The 18,761-nt window shown below is 41.9% G+C and overlaps 1 protein-coding gene across 2 annotated transcripts in view; it reads right to left on the reverse strand.

Annotated features, from left to right (window-relative positions):
* The window catches only part of LOC149447863 (galectin-4-like), an 86,724-nt gene extending 68,430 nt beyond the window's left edge, over positions 1 to 18,294 (reverse strand). For both annotated transcript variants that reach the window (XM_089651984.1, XM_089651983.1), the window contains exon 1: positions 18,148 to 18,294. In XM_089651984.1, coding sequence (XP_089508110.1) covers positions 18,148 to 18,177 — 30 coding nt within the window. In that variant the 5' untranslated portion in view covers positions 18,178 to 18,294. The remainder of the gene's footprint in view (positions 1 to 18,147) is intronic.
* Between the last annotated feature and the right edge of the window lie 467 nt (positions 18,295 to 18,761).

Genomic DNA, 18,761 nt, shown 5'->3' on the forward strand with positions numbered 1-18,761 from the left:
ATAGATACCAAACATGACATGCTTTAAAACTGCGCATGCCCCGTGCAATGGCGACAAACTGCATACGTTTTTTTAATATCCATAGGCAACATTTTAAAAGCCTTTACAAGCTACCATTTTAGATTTACAGAGGAGATCTAGTGTTAGAATTACTGCCCTTGATCTGACGTTCATGGCAATACCTCACATGCATGGTGCAACCGCTGTTTCCATACTGGCACAGGGTCAATGCTCACGAACGCAGATGCGCGTGTGCAGGGGGGCGAGGGTCCTTTTTTTTTTTTTTAAGTTATTTTGATTTTTTTATTATTTTTACACTGTCCATTTTTTTTTAGCACTTTTAATGCTATCACAGGGAATGCAAATATCCCCTATAACTTCAGTGGGCATTGTCATATATTCTTTTTTGAGAAATCTGGGGTCTATCAGACTCTAGATATCTCCTCTGCCCTTATCGGTGTGATCAGATGCTTTCCCAATTTTCAAATGGCACTGTTTATATCCTGCGAAACTGAAGTGATGAAATGCTCGTAGCTTCTGATTTTTTAGAGTATAGAGATGATTGGCACCACTCTGGTCTCCAATCAGCTCTATGGTCAGCTGGCAGAAACACCGGCTGCATTCTCAGGTTCCCCCCAATGGCACGGGACTGCCCGAGAAGGCCGTGGAAGGCAGTGGGGGAGGGGGTGCATCATCTTCTGCTGCTTGTAAAAGCAATCCTGCAGCTTATTAGCCACTAGGATTGCTTTTACATGAAAGCCGATCGCCGGCTGAAAAAAACGATACCAAGATGATGCCTGCAGCTGTAGGCATCATCCTGGTATAACCATTCAAAGTCCAGTGATGTACCAGTACCTCGGTTTACAAATTTAATTCGTTCTGCAGGATATTTCATATAGAGAAAAATTCGTAAACCGAAACACTGTTTCCCATAGGAATGCACTGAAAACCAATTAATCCGTTCATCAGGTCAGAAAAACAGTAAACGCTACTAAAATAATGCATGAGTTATTTTAACTCGTGCAATATTTTAGTAGTGACAACCATGGGTTAATATTGCAATGTAAAAAAAATTTTTAATTGCAGGTAATTCACTCAGCTGTCAGGTGCCAGTTTTTAAATGTAATTACCGTATTTGTTTTCCCTTCACTATACAGTAGTTCAGAAATTCAGCAGTTACTTTCCCCCTCCAGCTGAAAAAGAAAAAGTTTATTTCCCCAAGTTAAAACATACAATGTTTCCTTTCAGTTTCTTAAAATATACAAAGTATCCTTTAGCTCTGGGAAACTGACAGCTAATGTTGCAAGCTATACCAAAGAAAAAAAAAAGGCGGCAATTGCATTTAAAAATCAGCACTGTCATGCACTTAGTATTGTAAAAAAAGTGAGTAAAACATTTGTAAAGCGAGGCATTATTTTCAATGGATTTTCATTCGTAAACCAAAAATTACGTTAACAGAGTTATTTGTAAACCAAGGTATTACTGTACATGCTTTGCTCTTTTTTTTTGTATGCAGCCTGTGGACTGAATGAAAAAAAGAGAAGAAATCTCTGCCAGAAAAAGTGTGTGGTGTGCGCACCATTGGAATATACCGCCCTGCATCCACCCACTTCTAAGAGTGGGCACACATTAGGTCACACTTTGGCACATGCACCAGTTCCAAGATTGTACAATTGTCTAAACAGTGGCACGCTTGAATAAAAATTGTCCACGTATAAGTGGTACCCCATATGGAGAAGGATGACACCAAGTCCCAAACTATCTTGCCACTGCTCCCCATGTATTCTGGGCATCTGGGGGGCTCCACGTGACTATCTTTTCCCTCGTAAATCCGAACAATACTTGTGCTCGCCACCACACCAGCTTGAACTACACTTATGGGACTCGCCACTTCGTCAAGTCATACTGCAGTGCTGGTATTATTATTATAATACAGGATTTATGGTGCCAACAGTTTGCTCAGCACTTTACAATATAACGGGAGACAATACAGCAACAATACAGTTCAATACAAGAGGGTTAGGAGGGCCTGATCCTGGGAGCTTACAATCTAAGAGGTATGTGAAAGACCAGGATGTACTAGTCCGCTGGTGTCGCCAGTTCACCAAAAGGTAGCGTGGCACTAGTACTGGCACTCTGCTGCATATGAGAGTCATCAAAATTTACCGACAAGTGCTAACAAAGATCAGGCCTGATTCTGTGAACACTGCGGTTTTGTGTGCAATGTATCAAGTGACAGTGACCTTCTGACACTGCACTTGCTGGGGGAGGAGGGGGAGGTAATCGTAGGGGTTAAACGCAGGTGCTGGCAGGTGCCGGGAATGTTTCATTGTTTGCCGGCAATCGTCGTGACCCGGCGGGTAATGACCGACCAGGACCCGATGATTGACACCTGCAGCCGCATTTGGTAGCACGGATAGAGCGGTCACGTGCCTCTCGCGTGCCCCCTACCTGTTTTGCAAAATCACGTTTTAAAACGTGATTTTGCGCAGCGGTGCCGCCCTGTCACCGTTTTTATACAGTGGCTGGTCGGCAACCAGTTAGTGTCACATAGTCAGGTAGACTCAAGTCCATTTAGTTCAACCAATAAAAAAAAAAAAAAATACATAGAAAATCTCCATGTACAGAATCCTATACCTACATTTCATCTAGGGGAATTAAAGAAAATATCTGTCAGGAATGGACTTGCCAATAGTGGTGGGACTCACCTGCCTTGTGGGCTGCAGTACCAGGGCTGGCCAGCGGGTGCTCTCAACAACCAGAGGTTCACTTCGGCAATTAGCCATCACCTGGGGCTGATTGCAGGTGGTGTATTTAAGGGATGGCCAGACCTGCAGTCTGTGCCTTGGTGTGTGTTTTTCCTTGGGCCCCTGTATCTTGTAACCTGCATTCCTGTTCCTGTTTCTGCCTGACTTGTTGCCGACCCTGCCTGATCCTGACCTCTGCTGACTTCTCCTGTTTGATCCCTGGCTTGTGACCCTGACCATTCTCTGCCTGACCCCCTGTACCTACCTGTCCGTTAGTTGCTGTACCCGGCTCGTGACCTGACTACTCTCCGCCTGCTCCTCCTGTACCTACCTGCCCGATAGTTATCGACCCGGCCTGCCTGACTACGTTGTGCTCTATATGTGTATGTACCTGTGTATCTATATCAGTTTAGGTTTGGGTTTGTTTCACCTTGTTGTATGTATTTGTGTTAGCTTGGGGTTTGGTGCACTGCGTTTATATTTGTATTGTTAGTCTTAATAAATTGTCTTATTTATACCATATCTGAAGCCTGCATTTCCCTGTGTCAGTACACACACCTCTGGTCACACCCGCATCCCTGACAATATCCAATTGCCTTCCTCCAGAAGGCAATTGGATATTCTTGGATCAACCATCCCGGATGTTATTGAGCAGACTGATTGTTTTTCCTTTGTAGAATCAAGAGAATAAAGTTATCTTGTACGTGATATATTTTTAATAAATAGACTTTGTTGGTTATATTTTGGGGTAAGTGCCTGTGGGTGTGTACGTTTTGCAAATGTTGCATTTAGAAAAAAAAGGAAAATGCATTTTCCCTAGTTTTTCACTATTTCTTCGCAATAAAAAAACTAAGAAATAAAAATTGATGTATTTAAACCCGCTACCAAATTAAATCTCTATCTGTTTCAGAAATATAGATACAATTTGTTGGTGTGAACTACCAATGCAAGAAGGTGCCAAACCAAGGCACCTCAGAAACGATAAAAAAATGCTGTGGGACTTAAGGAAATTGAGGGAAAAACAGGCCAAAGGCATTTTGATAGTTAAAGCTGAAGACTTTACTTCTGTATAGCAATGTCACACCATTGCTTATTCTTATCATACAACACCAGAATGCATTCTTATTATAATTATGACTGTAAGCAAACAGGAAGCTTTGCGAGTTTCTGTTCAAATAGAACTTTAGTCTAATTAAGGAATACTTATGAAAGAGATTAACTTGTAAACAGGTTGGAAACTGCTTAGCTAGACAGGTGCTAGGCCAGGCTGGGTTTGGTAGGGTAAAGTCTTTATACCAGTTTCCTGGGCATTTTGAGTTTCATCTGTCCCACCTGTGAAATAAATCAGGGGGAAGGCTGAGGCCAATGGCCCTGGGGTTTTGCTGTATACCTGCATGTGCCGGTGTGTTCCATTTCTGACCTGCTCTACAAGGACTTCTTCCTCCTTGTATCCCATGATAACAAAAGCCATGGACCATGCACCCAGCAAAGGCCTTTGCCACTATGTATGGACTTCTTATGCTAAAAGGTATGCCTGGGCCATTTGATAGACAGTTAGGGCTATGGAAGGAAATGTTTGCTCTTCTTTCTGTCGCCACGTTGTGTACAACAGAGTCTGGTAAAGACTATTAAACTTGTCCTTAAGCCTGGTCTGAAGTTATTCAAAGGGGTGCATAATGAGGATGGTGTATACAAAGAACCTGGGTCTGTAATAGCACTAGAGGGGTATGAAATACACAGTACTACAGTGTCAAGTGAGCACTATAATGAAGAACAAGGTTGTTGCTACAAGCAACCAAGTTCACATTGCAGAGTCTCAAGCAATCAGTACAGTTGTGGCGCCGTGGCTGTGGTGGGGGTTCCTCTGGTAGTGAGGGGGCGCCATCTGGGCTCCCTCCCTAGCGGTCCATCTCCTGTGACAACTGAAAGCAGATCAGCGTTACAGAGGCCCTTACCCTGGCCAACAGGTACAGAGCAGGAAGACTGAGGACACGTATGAGACCTGCGCTATGTGTCTGTCGGGGTTTCATTCTGTTACTGGGAGCAAGGTAACAAAAGGTATGATGACTGGTGGTGGGTGCAACATGGTCAGGCCCACTTCCCTGAATGCAATACAAATACAGTGCTGAAATTAGAGCAAGGGGACACTCTTGAAAGGGACAATCGGCTTCATACAACTTGCAGTGTTAGCTCATCTCATCTCGGGAAACTGCCACAATGTTAGACTTTGCACATGACCACAGTTCCTGCCTGGCCCCGGGCATCGGTGAACATGCCTTCAAGCAAAAGGTAGCCCTGGTGTATGGGCGTGCTAGACCCCGCCAGCAACATGGCATAGTCAGACTTCTATCTTGTCACCTACTAGTCTTCAGACTGGTGTAACACATTTTATAAAGGTGATGTATTGAACCCACGAGTCCATGTACGGTATTTTTCAGCCATATTTGCTTAGTTACATACAAAGGCTCTGCTTTCTTTGTGCCACTTATCCTCTTATCTTACTGCAAGTCTACCAACCAGGATTGCCAAATAAAAATGACTCTGCAGTGATTGGTAGCCAATGGTCATTTCTGTGTGCTGCTTCATTCCTCTGCTATCAGCATGAATGACTTCTGACAAGTTTTCCTGACACCAAGAGAAAAATGGTGATGGGGAAGGACCTCCAGCAAATTGACAGCCTCAGCTCTGTTCCTGGGAGCTTCGTGGAGGGTGTGTGTGTTCCTTCCCTCCAATCAGCTCTCTTCACTGAGCTCTTTAGAGTGTAACTTCAGCTGTCCGCCTCCTTTTTTTGAACTCTCAGACAAGCTTTATAAGTTCTGGACTTTGATTTTATGTAAAAGAGAAGACTGCAGATAAACAGGTACAACTTATGTAGGATTTGCTTCATCTCTGTTTATCACTTGAGGTCAATTCACTGGGTATATGTAAGGGTTTAAAACCACTTTAATGTTGATTGAGAGAGTTTAATTCCGCTTTAAAGCGGAGCTCCACCCAAAAGGGGAAGTTCCGCTTTAAGGACTGCTCTCCCGCTCCCCATTAAGGATTGGCACCTTTGGAGGGGCGGGGGGAGTGGGTACCTGAATTTTACAGGTACCCACTCCCATTTCCGGTCCGATTGCCTAGGCAATCCGAAACGGAAGGTGTCCTCCCTTCCTGTAGTCTTTTGGGACACGTGATAGGTCCCAGAAGACTACAGGACCATTTATGAAGCGCAGCACTACTTGCGCATGCGCAATGGATACCCAACTGTGAAGCCACAAGCAGTCGCAGCTGGGTGCCCACACTGAAGATGCCGGCCTCCAAGAATACAGGACGGCCAGTGCAACGGGCTGCGGGGGACACACCGCGGGAGCAAGGGACAGGTAAGTGGCTGTTTTTTAAAAGTCAGCAGCTACAGTTTTTGTAGCTGCTGACTTTTATTTTTTGACAGGATGAGTGGAACTCCGCTTTAAGTTCTGAATCTTTGACATAGCTCTACTAACACCTTTAAACAGATTAAAACATAATGGTGCCATCAATGAGCCATGGGGTAACAGCGCTAACAGCCTTACATCATTCAGAGTATGAATCATTAATCTGCACACTATGAATGAGGTCTTTAGGCCAGTTTTATAATCATTTACAGACTGAACATTCAAAGGCTAGAGACCTTATACCGTAAGTTACACATTATCAGTCTATGGGCAACTGTCACTAATTAAATATCAAAGTCCAAATATAATACACCCAGCCCATCCTTTGTCCAGGTATAATGGTCAGATCTTAGTCATTTTATCGTATCTCTTATTATGTAGCAATGGTTACATAGTTAGGTTGAGACAAAACCAAGTCCATCTATTTCATTCAATAGGATAGGATAAGATATAAAAATACATAGAAAACCTCCGTGTAGCGAATCCTGTACCCACAGCTGATACGGAGGAAGGCAAAAACGGTGCTGCATTCATGAAAACAAAGTGGAGCTTTAGAATTCTCTAGAACACTGTTTCTCACGTTTTTTTAAAGCAGACCTATACTCTTACTTTAAGTTGCAAGGGTAGGTTTATGGGGGTATCCACATACCACAATCACAAGAAATGAACCCCCCATTGTGTTTGCTATGCAGTACCACAAGTGAACAAGTCTGTGCCACAACCTTATCTAATGCACATGGTACTGCGGGTACCACATGGTGGTGCAGATTATTGGGGAGGGTTACCACGAGTGTGATTGAGACAGGTAACACCTTTAACAACTTTAACCTATTATTTATGTGTATCTCAATGTAAAGCTGTTACTTTTTAACAAAGCTAGAAAAAAGTAGAGGAAGGGTTAAACGCCCATCTAGCTCCTGGTGATATAGTAAGAACGATCAATAGATATGCAGTTTCTGCTTCATGTGAAAGATAAATACAATGGTTGTTTGCATTCTTTACAGTCACCATCACATGATCTTACCTTTCCGGCACATTTACAAGGTACAGGAAGAATGCTTTATTTGAATAAATGAAGTGCAGCGCTAAAAAACACAATAAGCAGAAAGTTCGATCTAAAAAGTTCGATCTATAAATACGTTATCAAATGTTCGTAAATATTGCAATCGGTATGAAAGCATAGTAGACACAGCTATGACGGATCTGGAAGAAATGGCAGAAATGCGCACTCACCGACCACGCATAGGAAATGCGCATGTATTTATTAAATCCCACAGATGTCGTTCTCCCTCAGGAAGGGGTGTCATCAACCAATCTGCTGGGCTTACAGGGCCTCCTTAAGATCAGGATGAGTGAAGGGGAAGACTTCCCTCCTCTGGATGTAGTATGTAACTGTGTCTGCTGACCCCTCAATGAGGGGCAAAAAGTGGGAGAGTACCCATAGTGTAGTATGTCAAGTATTTTATTGATAAAAAAAACTCAGTACAGGGCAGGTCAGTAATGGTGCTGACAAGTGCCAGAAAACACAGAATGAAGGAAAGTATATAACTGACCTAGAAATCAGGTGGCCGCCAGACCTCCTCGTGGTCTGAGCGGCAATGAGGCGTCACAGCTGTCAGTTCCTCCTGAGGCCTTTCGTGCTAAGGCACATCATCAGAGGGGATACTGACAGCTCTGTGACAGACGCCAAATGCTTAAATAATAAAAAACGGGAGTCGTGCATGCGCACTAACTCAAGGCCATTTTCGGAAAGACCAGTCAACTGCGCATACGTGCACGTCAAGATGCCATTTTACCGTGGATACACGGAACTGTCAGCCGAGGTGCATTACACATCATTGACAGAGCACACTGAAAGGTGCATTTGAGCCAGAGAAAGTGGCTCATGATCCCAAGGGAGGTGATTAAAGTAATAACTCCAATTCACATCAGAATATTATAACCACAAACCTCTTCCCAGATAGTTCAGTACCAAGGTGGTGATTGGTAAGGGGAATAATACTGACATACCCACGGCATAAAAAGGTGCTCCGGGTGCACAGGTCTCCAATTTGCTTTAAAATATTACATAAAATGTAGCAAAAAACAATAATAATAATAAAAACATTATTATGTACAGTTATATTAGCGGCCGGTCAAAGAACGGGGATAATTACTAATATACAAAATTCCCCACCGCTATCGAAAAGGACCGGATTATCTGCATTTAGAGACACCATTTCTTTGCCAAGGAGATAAAAATGATAGCTGAGGTATATCTATGCACAGCCATCCGAGTGTATACAACAACGCTTGTGTGCCACAAATAGTGGCTCTCAGTCCCAAGGAGATAATAATAATAGCAAATCCCCCTATTCAGTGATTTATCACCAAGATTGGTGAATTTTTGGGGGAAATGACACTAATTTATCCATGGCATGTGCAGGTGCTCAGGGTGCAGCAATAAATAATGTATGTAATAAAATATACTCAGATGCATAAATATAAGAAATGAAATATATTCTTATATAAAATAACCATTACTAATTCACTAAAACAATATATTCATAAAATAAGGAATAGAATAGCATAAAATGAATAGGATAGCTTAAAATTCTATAAACTCAATATGAAAGCCTATATTCGTCAATCCTAATTGTACAGTCAATAAAACCATAAAATAAATGAAAAAAGAGTCGATCAGCTTATTGGTGGGTATGCAAGATGCTGATTATTAGCTATAAAGCAATTAACATCAATCTCAATATTGTGTCCCCTGGGGTACAGGGTATCCAATTCATAGACCCATTTTGTTTCTGCTTGTGATACGGCTCTGGTTTTATTCATGCCTCTCCAATGTGGTGATATCACATCAATTCCCACAAACTTAAGGGAGGAGGGGTCATTGTTATGGAACATTCTATAAGGATTAGAGAGTGAATGCTCTCTGTAGCCCTTCTTGATGTTGGCTACATGTTCTCTTAACTGGTCACGGAGTCGTCTAGTCTTGCGCCCCACATACTGTTTATGGCATGGACATTGGAGGAGATACACCACAAATTTACTGTTACATGAAATAAACCGGTTGATGGTGTATGTTTTCCCGGTTGTGAAAGATTCAAAGTTGTTGATTCTGCATTTCCTAATACCATTATATTTACAGATAATACACTTATTACAAGGGTAAAACCCTTTCAGTTCGTCAAAAAATGTGGTGCCAGTCGGGGGGTTCACTACGTTAGGTGCTATTTGATGCCTGATTGCTGTCGCTTTCCGGAAAATAATCTCCGGTTTGTCTGGCAAGATTTTAGACAGTGTGGGATCCAGTTTCAATAAGTTCCAATTTTTCTTTATAATTCCCCCAATCTGTCTAAACTGTGTGGAAAATGTTGTGACAAAGGGGCATACCCTTGATTCTATTGGTCTGGGTTTATTAGATAGCATATCATTTCTGTCACATTGGGCAATCATCTGTATAGCGTTATCCAGAATATCCTCCTTGTAGCCCTTTTCCAGGAACCTTTTCTTCAATATCATAGCTTGATCAAAGTAAGTATCCATATCTGTACAGTTGCGTCGGATACGCATGAACTGACCTTTCGGAATGTTACTCAACCAGTTAGGGTGATGACAGCTACTGGTTGGGATGTAGCTATTCCTGTCTGTACTTTTAAAAAACGATTTTGTTACAATTTTGCCATTAAAATTAATAAGTGTAAGATCCAAAAAATTAATTTCGGACTGACTGTATGTAAACGTAAGACTGATATTGAGCCTTTTTGTTATTAAGGCTAGTGAAAAAGTTAACCAGAAATTCCTTCTCCCCATTCCAAAGGAGAATAATATCGTCAATGTACCTCTTATACATGACTAGTAATCTGCAAGTAATATGACTGGTCAAACCAGAGATAATTGTGGTCCATTGCAAATTCAAGTAACTCCAAGAGAAAGTGTTTTTGTGCCCCGGGTAAAGTGCTAGAATTAGTGAGATAGAAATCCACAGCCTCCATACCATCAACGTGGTTGATGTTAGTATAAAGAGAGGCTATGTCAGCGGTAACCAGGTAAGTATTAGGTGATGTGCTTAAAGTGCTACAAATATTTAACACCTGCTTCGTGTCACGAAGGTAAGATGGGGTTTGCACCACCAACGGTTGCAGATAGTAATCTATATATTCCCCTATCTTGGAGCTAAGGGATCCGATCCCACTAATAATCGGACGGCCCGGTGGATGGACTGGGTCCTTATGTATCTTGGGCAAGATGTATAATATAGGCAATTTAGGTGCTGAAGGGCACAGGAAGGCTTTCTCTTTCTTGTTTAAGATATTCAGATCACTAAAGCTATGATGAGGTTTGCACCACCAACGGTTGCAGATAGTAATCTATATATTCCCCTATCTTGGAGCTAAGGGATCCGATCCCACAAATAATCGGACGGCCCGGTGGATGGACTGGGTCCTTATGTATCTTGGGCAAGATGTATAATATATGCAATTTAGGTGCTGAAGGGCACAGGAAAGCTTTCTCTTTCTTGTTTAAGATATTCAGATCACTAAAGCTATGATCTGAATATCTTAAACAAGAAAGAGAAAGCTTTCCTGTGCCCTTCAGCACCTAAATTGCCTATATTATACATCTTGCCCAAGATACATAAGGACCCAGTTCATCCACCGGGCCGTCTGATTATTAGTGGAATCGGATCCCTCAGCTCCAAGATAGGGGAATATATAGATTACTATCTGCAACCGTTGGTGGTGCAAACCCCATCTTACCTTCGTGACACGAAGCAGGTGTTAAATATTTGTAGCACTTTAAGCACATCACCTAATACTTACCTGGTTACCGCTGACGTAGCCTCTCTTTATACTAACATCAACCACGTTGATGGTATGGAGGCTGTGGATTTCTATCTCACTAATTCTGGCACTTTACCCGGGGCACAAAAACACTTTCTCTTGGAGTTACTTGAATTTGCAATGGACCACAATTATCTCTGGTTTGACCAGTCATATTACTTGCAGATTACTAGTCATGTATAAGAGGTACATTAACGATATTATTCTCCTTTGGAATGGGGAGAAGGAATCTCTGGTTAACTTTTTCACTAGCCTTAATAACAATAAGCTCAATATCAGTCTTACGTTTACATACAGTCAGTCCGAAATTAATTTTTTGGATCTTACACTTATTAATTTTAATGGCAAAATTGTAACAAAATCGTTTTTTAAAAGTACAGACAGGAATAGCTACATCCCAACCAGTAGCTGTCATCACCCTAACTGGTTGAGTAACATTCCGAAAGGTCAGTTCATGCGTATCCGACGCAACTGTACAGATATGGATACTTACTTTGATCAAGCTATGATATTGAAGAAAAGGTTCCTGGAAAAGGGCTACAAGGAGGATATTCTGGATAACGCTATACAGATGATTGCCCAATGTGACAGAAATGATATGCTATCTAATAAACCCAGACCAATAGAATCAAGGGTATGCCCCTTTGTCACAACATTTTCCACACAGTTTAGACAGATTGGGGGAATTATAAAGAAAAATTGGAACTTATTGAAACTGGATCCCACACTGTCTAAAATCTTGCCAGACAAACCGGAGATTATTTTCCGGAAAGCGACAGCAATCAGGCATCAAATAGCACCTAACGTAGTGAACCCCCCGACTGGCACCACATTTTTTGACGAACTGAAAGGGTTTTACCCTTGTAATAAGTGTATTATCTGTAAATATAATGGTATTAGGAAATGCAGAATCAACAACTTTGAATCTTTCACAACCGGGAAAACATACACCATCAACCGGTTTATTTCATGTAACAGTAAATTTGTGGTGTATCTCCTCCAATGTCCATGCCATAAACAGTATGTAGGGCGCAAGACTAGACGACTCCGTGACCAGTTAAGAGAACATGTAGCCAACATCAAGAAGGGCTACAGAGAGCATTCACTCTCTAATCCTTATAGAATGTTCCATAACAATGACCCCTCCTCCCTTAAGTTTGTGGGAATTGATGTGATATCACCACATTGGAGAGGCATGAATAAAACCAGAGCCGTATCACAAGCAGAAACAAAATGGGTCTATGAATTGGATACCCTGTACCCCAGGGGACACAATATTGAGATTGATGTTAATTGCTTTATAGCTAATAATCAGCATCTTGCATACCCACCAATAAGCTGATCGACTCTTTTTTCATTTATTTTATGGTTTTATTGACTGTACAATTAGGACTGACGAATATAGGCTTTCATATTGAGTTTATAGAATTTTAAGCTATCCTATTCATTTTATGCTATTCTATTTCTTATTTTATGAATATATTGTTTTAGTGAATTAGTAATGGTTATTTTATATAAGAATATATTTCCTTTCTTATATTTATGCATCTGAGTATATTTTATTACATAAATTATTTATTGCTGCACCCTGAGCACTTGCACATGCCATGGATAAATTAGTGTCATTTCCCCCAAAAATTCACCAATCTTGGTGATAAATCACTGAATAGGGGGATTTGCTATTATTATTATCTCCTTGGGACTGAGAGCCACTATTTGTGGCACACAAGCGTTGTTGTATACGCTCGGATGGCTGTGCATAGATATACCTCAGCTATCATTTTTATCTCCTTGGCAAAGAAATGGTGTTTCTAAATGCAGATAATCCGGTCCTTTTCGATAGCGCTGGGGAATTTTGTATATTAGTAATTATCCCCGTTCTTTGACTGGCCGCTAATATAACTGTACATAATAATTTTTTTATTATTATTGTTTTTTGCTACATTTTATGTAATATTTTAAAGCAAATTGGAGACCTGTGCACCCGGAGCACCTTTTTATGCCGTGGGTATGTCAGTATTTTTCCCCTTACCAATCACCACCTTGGTACTGAACTATCTGGGAAGAGGTTTGTGGTTATAATATTCTGATGTGAATTGGAGTTATTACTTTAATCACCTCCCTTGGGATCATGAGCCACTTTCTCTGGCTCAAATGCACCTTGCAGTGTGCTCTGTCAACGATGTGTAATGCACCTCGGCTGACAGTTCCGTGTATCCACGGTAAAATGGCATCTTGACGTGCGCGCATGCGCAGTTACCTGGTCTTTCCGAAAATGGCCTCGAGTTAATGCACATGCGCGACTCCCGTTTTTTATTATTTAAGCATTTGGCGTCTGTCACAGAGCTGTCAGTATCCCCTCTGATGATGTGCCTTAGCACGAAAGACCTCAGGAGGAACTGACAGCTGTGACGCCTCATTGCCGCTCAGACCACGAGGAGGTCTGGCGGCCACCTGATTTCTAGGTCAGTTATACACTTTCCTTCATTCTATGTTTTCTGGCACTTGTCAGCACCATTACTGACCTGCCCTGTACTGAGTTTTTTTTATCAATAAAATACTTGACATACTACACTATGGGTACTCTCCCACTTTTTGCCCCTCATTGAGGGGTCAGCAGACACAGCTACATACTACATCCAGAGGAGGGAAGTCTTCACCTGGAGGGAACCTTTGCCCGGCTGACTCATCCTGATCCTAAGGAGGCCCTGTAAGCCCAGCAGATCGGTTGATGACACCCCTTCCTGAGGGAGAACGACATCTGTGGGATTTAATAAATACATGCGCATTACTGCCATTTCTTCCGGATCCGTCATAGCTGTGTCTACTATGTTTTCATACCAATTGCAGTATTTACAAACATTTGATAATGTATTTATAGATCAAACTTTTTAGATCGAACTTTCTGCTTATTGTGTTTTTTAGCGCTGCACTTAATTTATTTACGTATACCAGAGGCAGTTGTGATCTCCTCTAGTGCTATTAGCTGCTTATCTTTACTTCCTCATTAGTAGCGCTCACTTTGTTATATATTGTAAGAATGCTTTATTGTTTTCCTAAATATCCAATATACTAATGTGATCTTGGCTGCTTTGCTTTTGACCATTGGGACATTTCCTCATTTAAGCAGTATTAAATCCAAAAGTAAACAATAATTTTATTGCAGTTTGCCAATTTTTGGATGTGGTGGCTGCATTCGTTTTCTTTTTTGGGCTTTCTTTCCTTTATTTTCATCTGCAACATATTACATTTTTGATTTTGAGTTTATTACTGCTTTAAGGCCACATTCACAATTTTTATTAGGGCTACAATGAATTCCAATACTAAGAATAACAGGTGTTCAGGAATAGCTGAGGCCACTCAGCCTATACAAAGCAATGATAAGCTGACTGGGTTGCAGTTGTTTGTGGCTGATTGCAAATCCAGACTTGTGAGGACGCAGTCTACATCCAGGGGCAATCATAAGCACCTAACCTCAGGTAATTGGTGGATGTCTGATTACAACCAAAACAGCCATGGAAAGTTGCAATCGCCATTGGTTGGTCATTGCTTTGTATAGGTTAAATGACTGCAGCTATTCGCCAACACCTGTCATTCTGGCTGCAGGAATCCTCTGATTCTTGATACAGGAATTCACACTATAGCTCAGCATTACACCCAGTCTGGTGCACAGATCAAATAGAAATACAGAACTGACAACTGAAGAAACAGTCTTCAAACTTTCTAAACAAAGGGCCAGATTACAGTCCTTCAAACCATCCAGGGGCTGGACTGTAGCCAGTGGGAGAAGAATGTGTTCTGGCATCAGTGGGAGTAAACAATGGCCCATCATTGGTATTAGGGGGACTAATAATGCCCCTTTGTTGGTATAAATAGGAGAAATAGTGTCCCATCATTGGTGTCAGTGGGAGGAATAGTGCCCCATCATTGGTAATAGGGGGAGTAATAGTGTCCCTTCATTGGTATCAGTGTTACGAATGGTGCCCCATCATTGGTGTCAGTGGAAACAATAGTGCCCCATTATTGGTGTCAGTGGGAGGAATAGTGCCCCATCATTGGTAATAGGGGGAGTAATAGTGTCCCTTCATTGGTATCAGTGTTAGGAATGGTGCCCCTTTTTTGGTGTCAGTGGGAAGAATAGTGCCCCATTGTTGGTGTCAGTGGGAGGAATAGTGCTCCATTGTTGGTGTTAGTTGGAGGAATAGTGCCCCATCTTTGGTATCAATGGGAGGAATAGTGTCCCTTCATTGGTGTCAGTGAGAGGATTAGTGCCCCATTGTCTGTGTCAGTGGCAGTAACTATGACCTACTGTTGCTGACAGTGGGAGGAATAATGCCCCAAGGGCAGGATAAAAGCAAGCAATGGCTGCATCTGGCCCCTGGGCCACAGTTTGGAGACCACTGGTTTAAAGTGACATTGCTCAGATCTTCACACTCAGATGCCTGGTCTTTCTCTGTGTTCTGTGGTTTCTCCTGGCAGCCCCTACACCACTACAGGATATAGCAGTGGATAAGAGATCAGTGGAAGGAACCACAGTGCATGGTAGGGAGCCAGGCATTTGAAGGTTTCATTTTAATTGCATAGTTACATTGGTCCAGCTTGAACCAATGTAAGTATGCATATCTCATACTTGTAGGAGCTGCAAGTCAGCATAGCAGTTGCCACTACTACAATGATAGCGATACTACCAGGCATCTTCCAGGTTCTGTACCAAACAGCTGCCCTTCTGCATAACAACCACAGGGGGTCGCTAACTCTTTATTGCCACCATTCACAAAACACCATGATTACATGGCATTCTCTGACTGGACAAGGTGGAGATTATGACATCATCCCCTTACCTTTCAATCTTGCCCAATCAGAGATCACCTCTTCGCTACTTAATCAGTCTCTAGACACTTGACCCCCAATATTCAATCTAATGCAACAACAAGGCCTCTAACCTCCTCAAGGGCCACTCATACACATTTTTTTCCAATGCAAACAAGTCCCAGCAGCAAATAGAAAATGCAATCAAAGCACAAAAAGAAAATGAAAGATTTCCATTGCTTTTCCTCACTTAGCAATGACTGTAATGTTGAAGTATTTATTTTAGTAATACATAACTGGATTGCTATTCGCTGTCTTTTATGTGCTTCCTACAAACACTCTCACTCTGATCAATGTCATTTTTGTTAATCCACATTGAATAAATAAGCTGAGTCTTGAGTAGCCAAAATTGATTTGCTTTTCTTTGTATTTTAGTATGTTGCTTTCACCTGACAGTACATGCATTTCAATGACGTTTACATTTACCCATTACATGGGTGGAACGGCCATTTCAGTGGCTGTCATTTTTTTTTTACATGTTTAAAGCTAAACTCCAGGTATCTGGACAGGTATTAAACATGCTTATATTGAGCTTGCCAGGTATGTATATCTCATAAATGACGGGCTGCGGTGGAAGCTGACAATCATTGTAGTAGTCGGCACTACTACTACTACTACAGTGATAGCCCTGATCGTCGGAGTCATGTGCAAGTGGCTTCCAATCTGCACCCTGACCACAGGAAATCGCTTGCTTGGTACTGAAGCCCTTCACAGACTGCCTTGTATTTTTGTTTTTTAATACTAGGCATTTTCTGATTGACTAAGGTGGAGATTGAACGACAACATCTTCCTCTACGCCTTGATCAACAAAGAAAGCCTTGTGTTCAATGAAAAAAGTACAAGGAGTTCTATCAATAGTGGCAGTTCTGAGCGAGCAACCCCCGTGGTCATTGTGCAGAGGGGAAGACACTCACACAGAACCAAAGCAGGACCCAGAAGATCACGGCCATCACTGTACAAGCGCCAATTACTACAGTGATCGTTAGCTTCCCCAGTGGCCCATCAGGCATGAGATAGGCAAAAGATGGACCAATGTAAGTATGCAATACAGATCATACCTGTAGTTCAGCTTTAGGGCTCATTCACACAGACTTACCTATGTATACTCCAGTGTGACCCTAGGTTCACACCTAAGCGTTTTCTGCAGCATTTAACATGATTTCCTATGGGACATGTTCACACCTGTGCGTTTTCACTCAGTGTGGATTTTTTGGAAAGGATCAGGGACTTTTTTGAACACAAAAAGTTGCATTTTTGGTTTATAGACGTCAATGGAAACGCTGCAGAAAAGCATGTATTGCGTTTTTGATGTGTTTTGTGTTTTAAATCTGCCTAGCAACAAGAAAAAGAAAAAAGCAAAACGCACCAAAAAAGCAATGCAGAAATGGCTCAAACGCAACCTGCATAGGTGTGAACCTAGCTTGAAGGGCCATTTTTACCTGCACATGATGCTCAGGTGTTCCATGCAGGCAGTCCCATTTATTGCTACTGGGATGCAGCAGCTGCATGGACACAGCCACTGCTCCCAGTTTGACATGTGTGCGGGTGCATATCCCCGGATGCAGACAATGTGTGTTTGGGGACATGCACCCACACAGCTGTCAAACTGGGGAAAGCGGCTTTGTCTTTGCCGTGTCTGTGCAGCTGCTGTGTCCCAGTAGCAATAAAAGGGACTGCCCGCATGGAACACCTGAGCATCCTGTGCAGGCAATACGTCCCTTCACACAGGAGAATGCATAAGGATGCCCGTGGGAATGAGCCCTTATAATGATTCTGTTATATCTCCTAGATTGTAAGCTATAACAAGCAGGTTCCTCTGTTTCCTCCTGAACCAAATGGTATTGTAACTGTTATGTCTACCTTCATTTTGTAAAGCGCTGCGCAAACTGTTGGCGCTATATAGATTATGTCTAATACTAATAATGTGACACTAGAATGTATTGTGAAACCTTTTTAAACTGAGTAGAAATGATTTCCTGTTCTATACGCACGTCAGCACTTTGCAGTTTCTGAGCCAACATTCCATCATTCAACTCGGCTGTATTCTTGTACATAGCAGGTAATTATTCAACATAGCGGAGCCAATTCACATCTTTAGGTGATATCAGTACTGCAGGAGAAGATTGTAAAAGCACGCACTCCCATTTCCTTCTTTCATTATTACAAACTACTGATGTGGTCATTATTTGTATTTACAAACAGACAAACATTGTACTAAAAAACAGTAAAAACAATTAGTAATATACTACAATTAGTAATATACTACAATCAGTAACTTACTGGGTTGTATATTGGTGCATAGCCTGCCATCTGCTCTGTGTACTGCTGCACGTTCGATGACCCAGGGAGTGAGAAGTAAAGCTAGTTTCGTTTTCCTGTAGAGGAAGAATATAGGAAACAACAGGGGTGGGACCATCTGAGATTATACACATCAGTAGTACTGTGTATAGGGCTGCCTATGATGGGGACATCTGGCACCTGAAAAATCTGCATTTCCAGCTTGTATTTTTAAATACAGTTACAGACAACCCTTCACTTGTATGGCAGGCTGTACTTGTGGCTCCCAGAGCGCAGGGAGATTACTGAAATTTTATGCTGGGCATATTGTCAGCTTGTCAAAGTCCACGTGCATTAACCCCTTTGCCGCCAGAGCTGTTTCTGTGGGGGTTTTTTTGTACACATGTTAAAAAATCATTTTAGGCCTCAAGATTACCTAAAATACATGTTAACCCTCAGCTTAGAAACAACCCATTCAGTTTAATATAGAAATGAAAGGCAAATGAGAGTGGGCTCAACGCATGCTGAAGCACACAGTGCGCAGAAGTCACCAACTGTCTGCAGTTGGTGAGTCAATAGCTAAAGACCTCCAAACTTTGTGTGTAGAGAGCTTCATG

This window comes from Staurois parvus, unplaced genomic scaffold (assembly GCF_062004578.1).
Source record: "Staurois parvus isolate SC_StPar_1 unplaced genomic scaffold, SC_StPar_1.0 ptg000668l, whole genome shotgun sequence".
Classification (NCBI taxonomy): Eukaryota; Metazoa; Chordata; class Amphibia; order Anura; family Ranidae; genus Staurois; species Staurois parvus.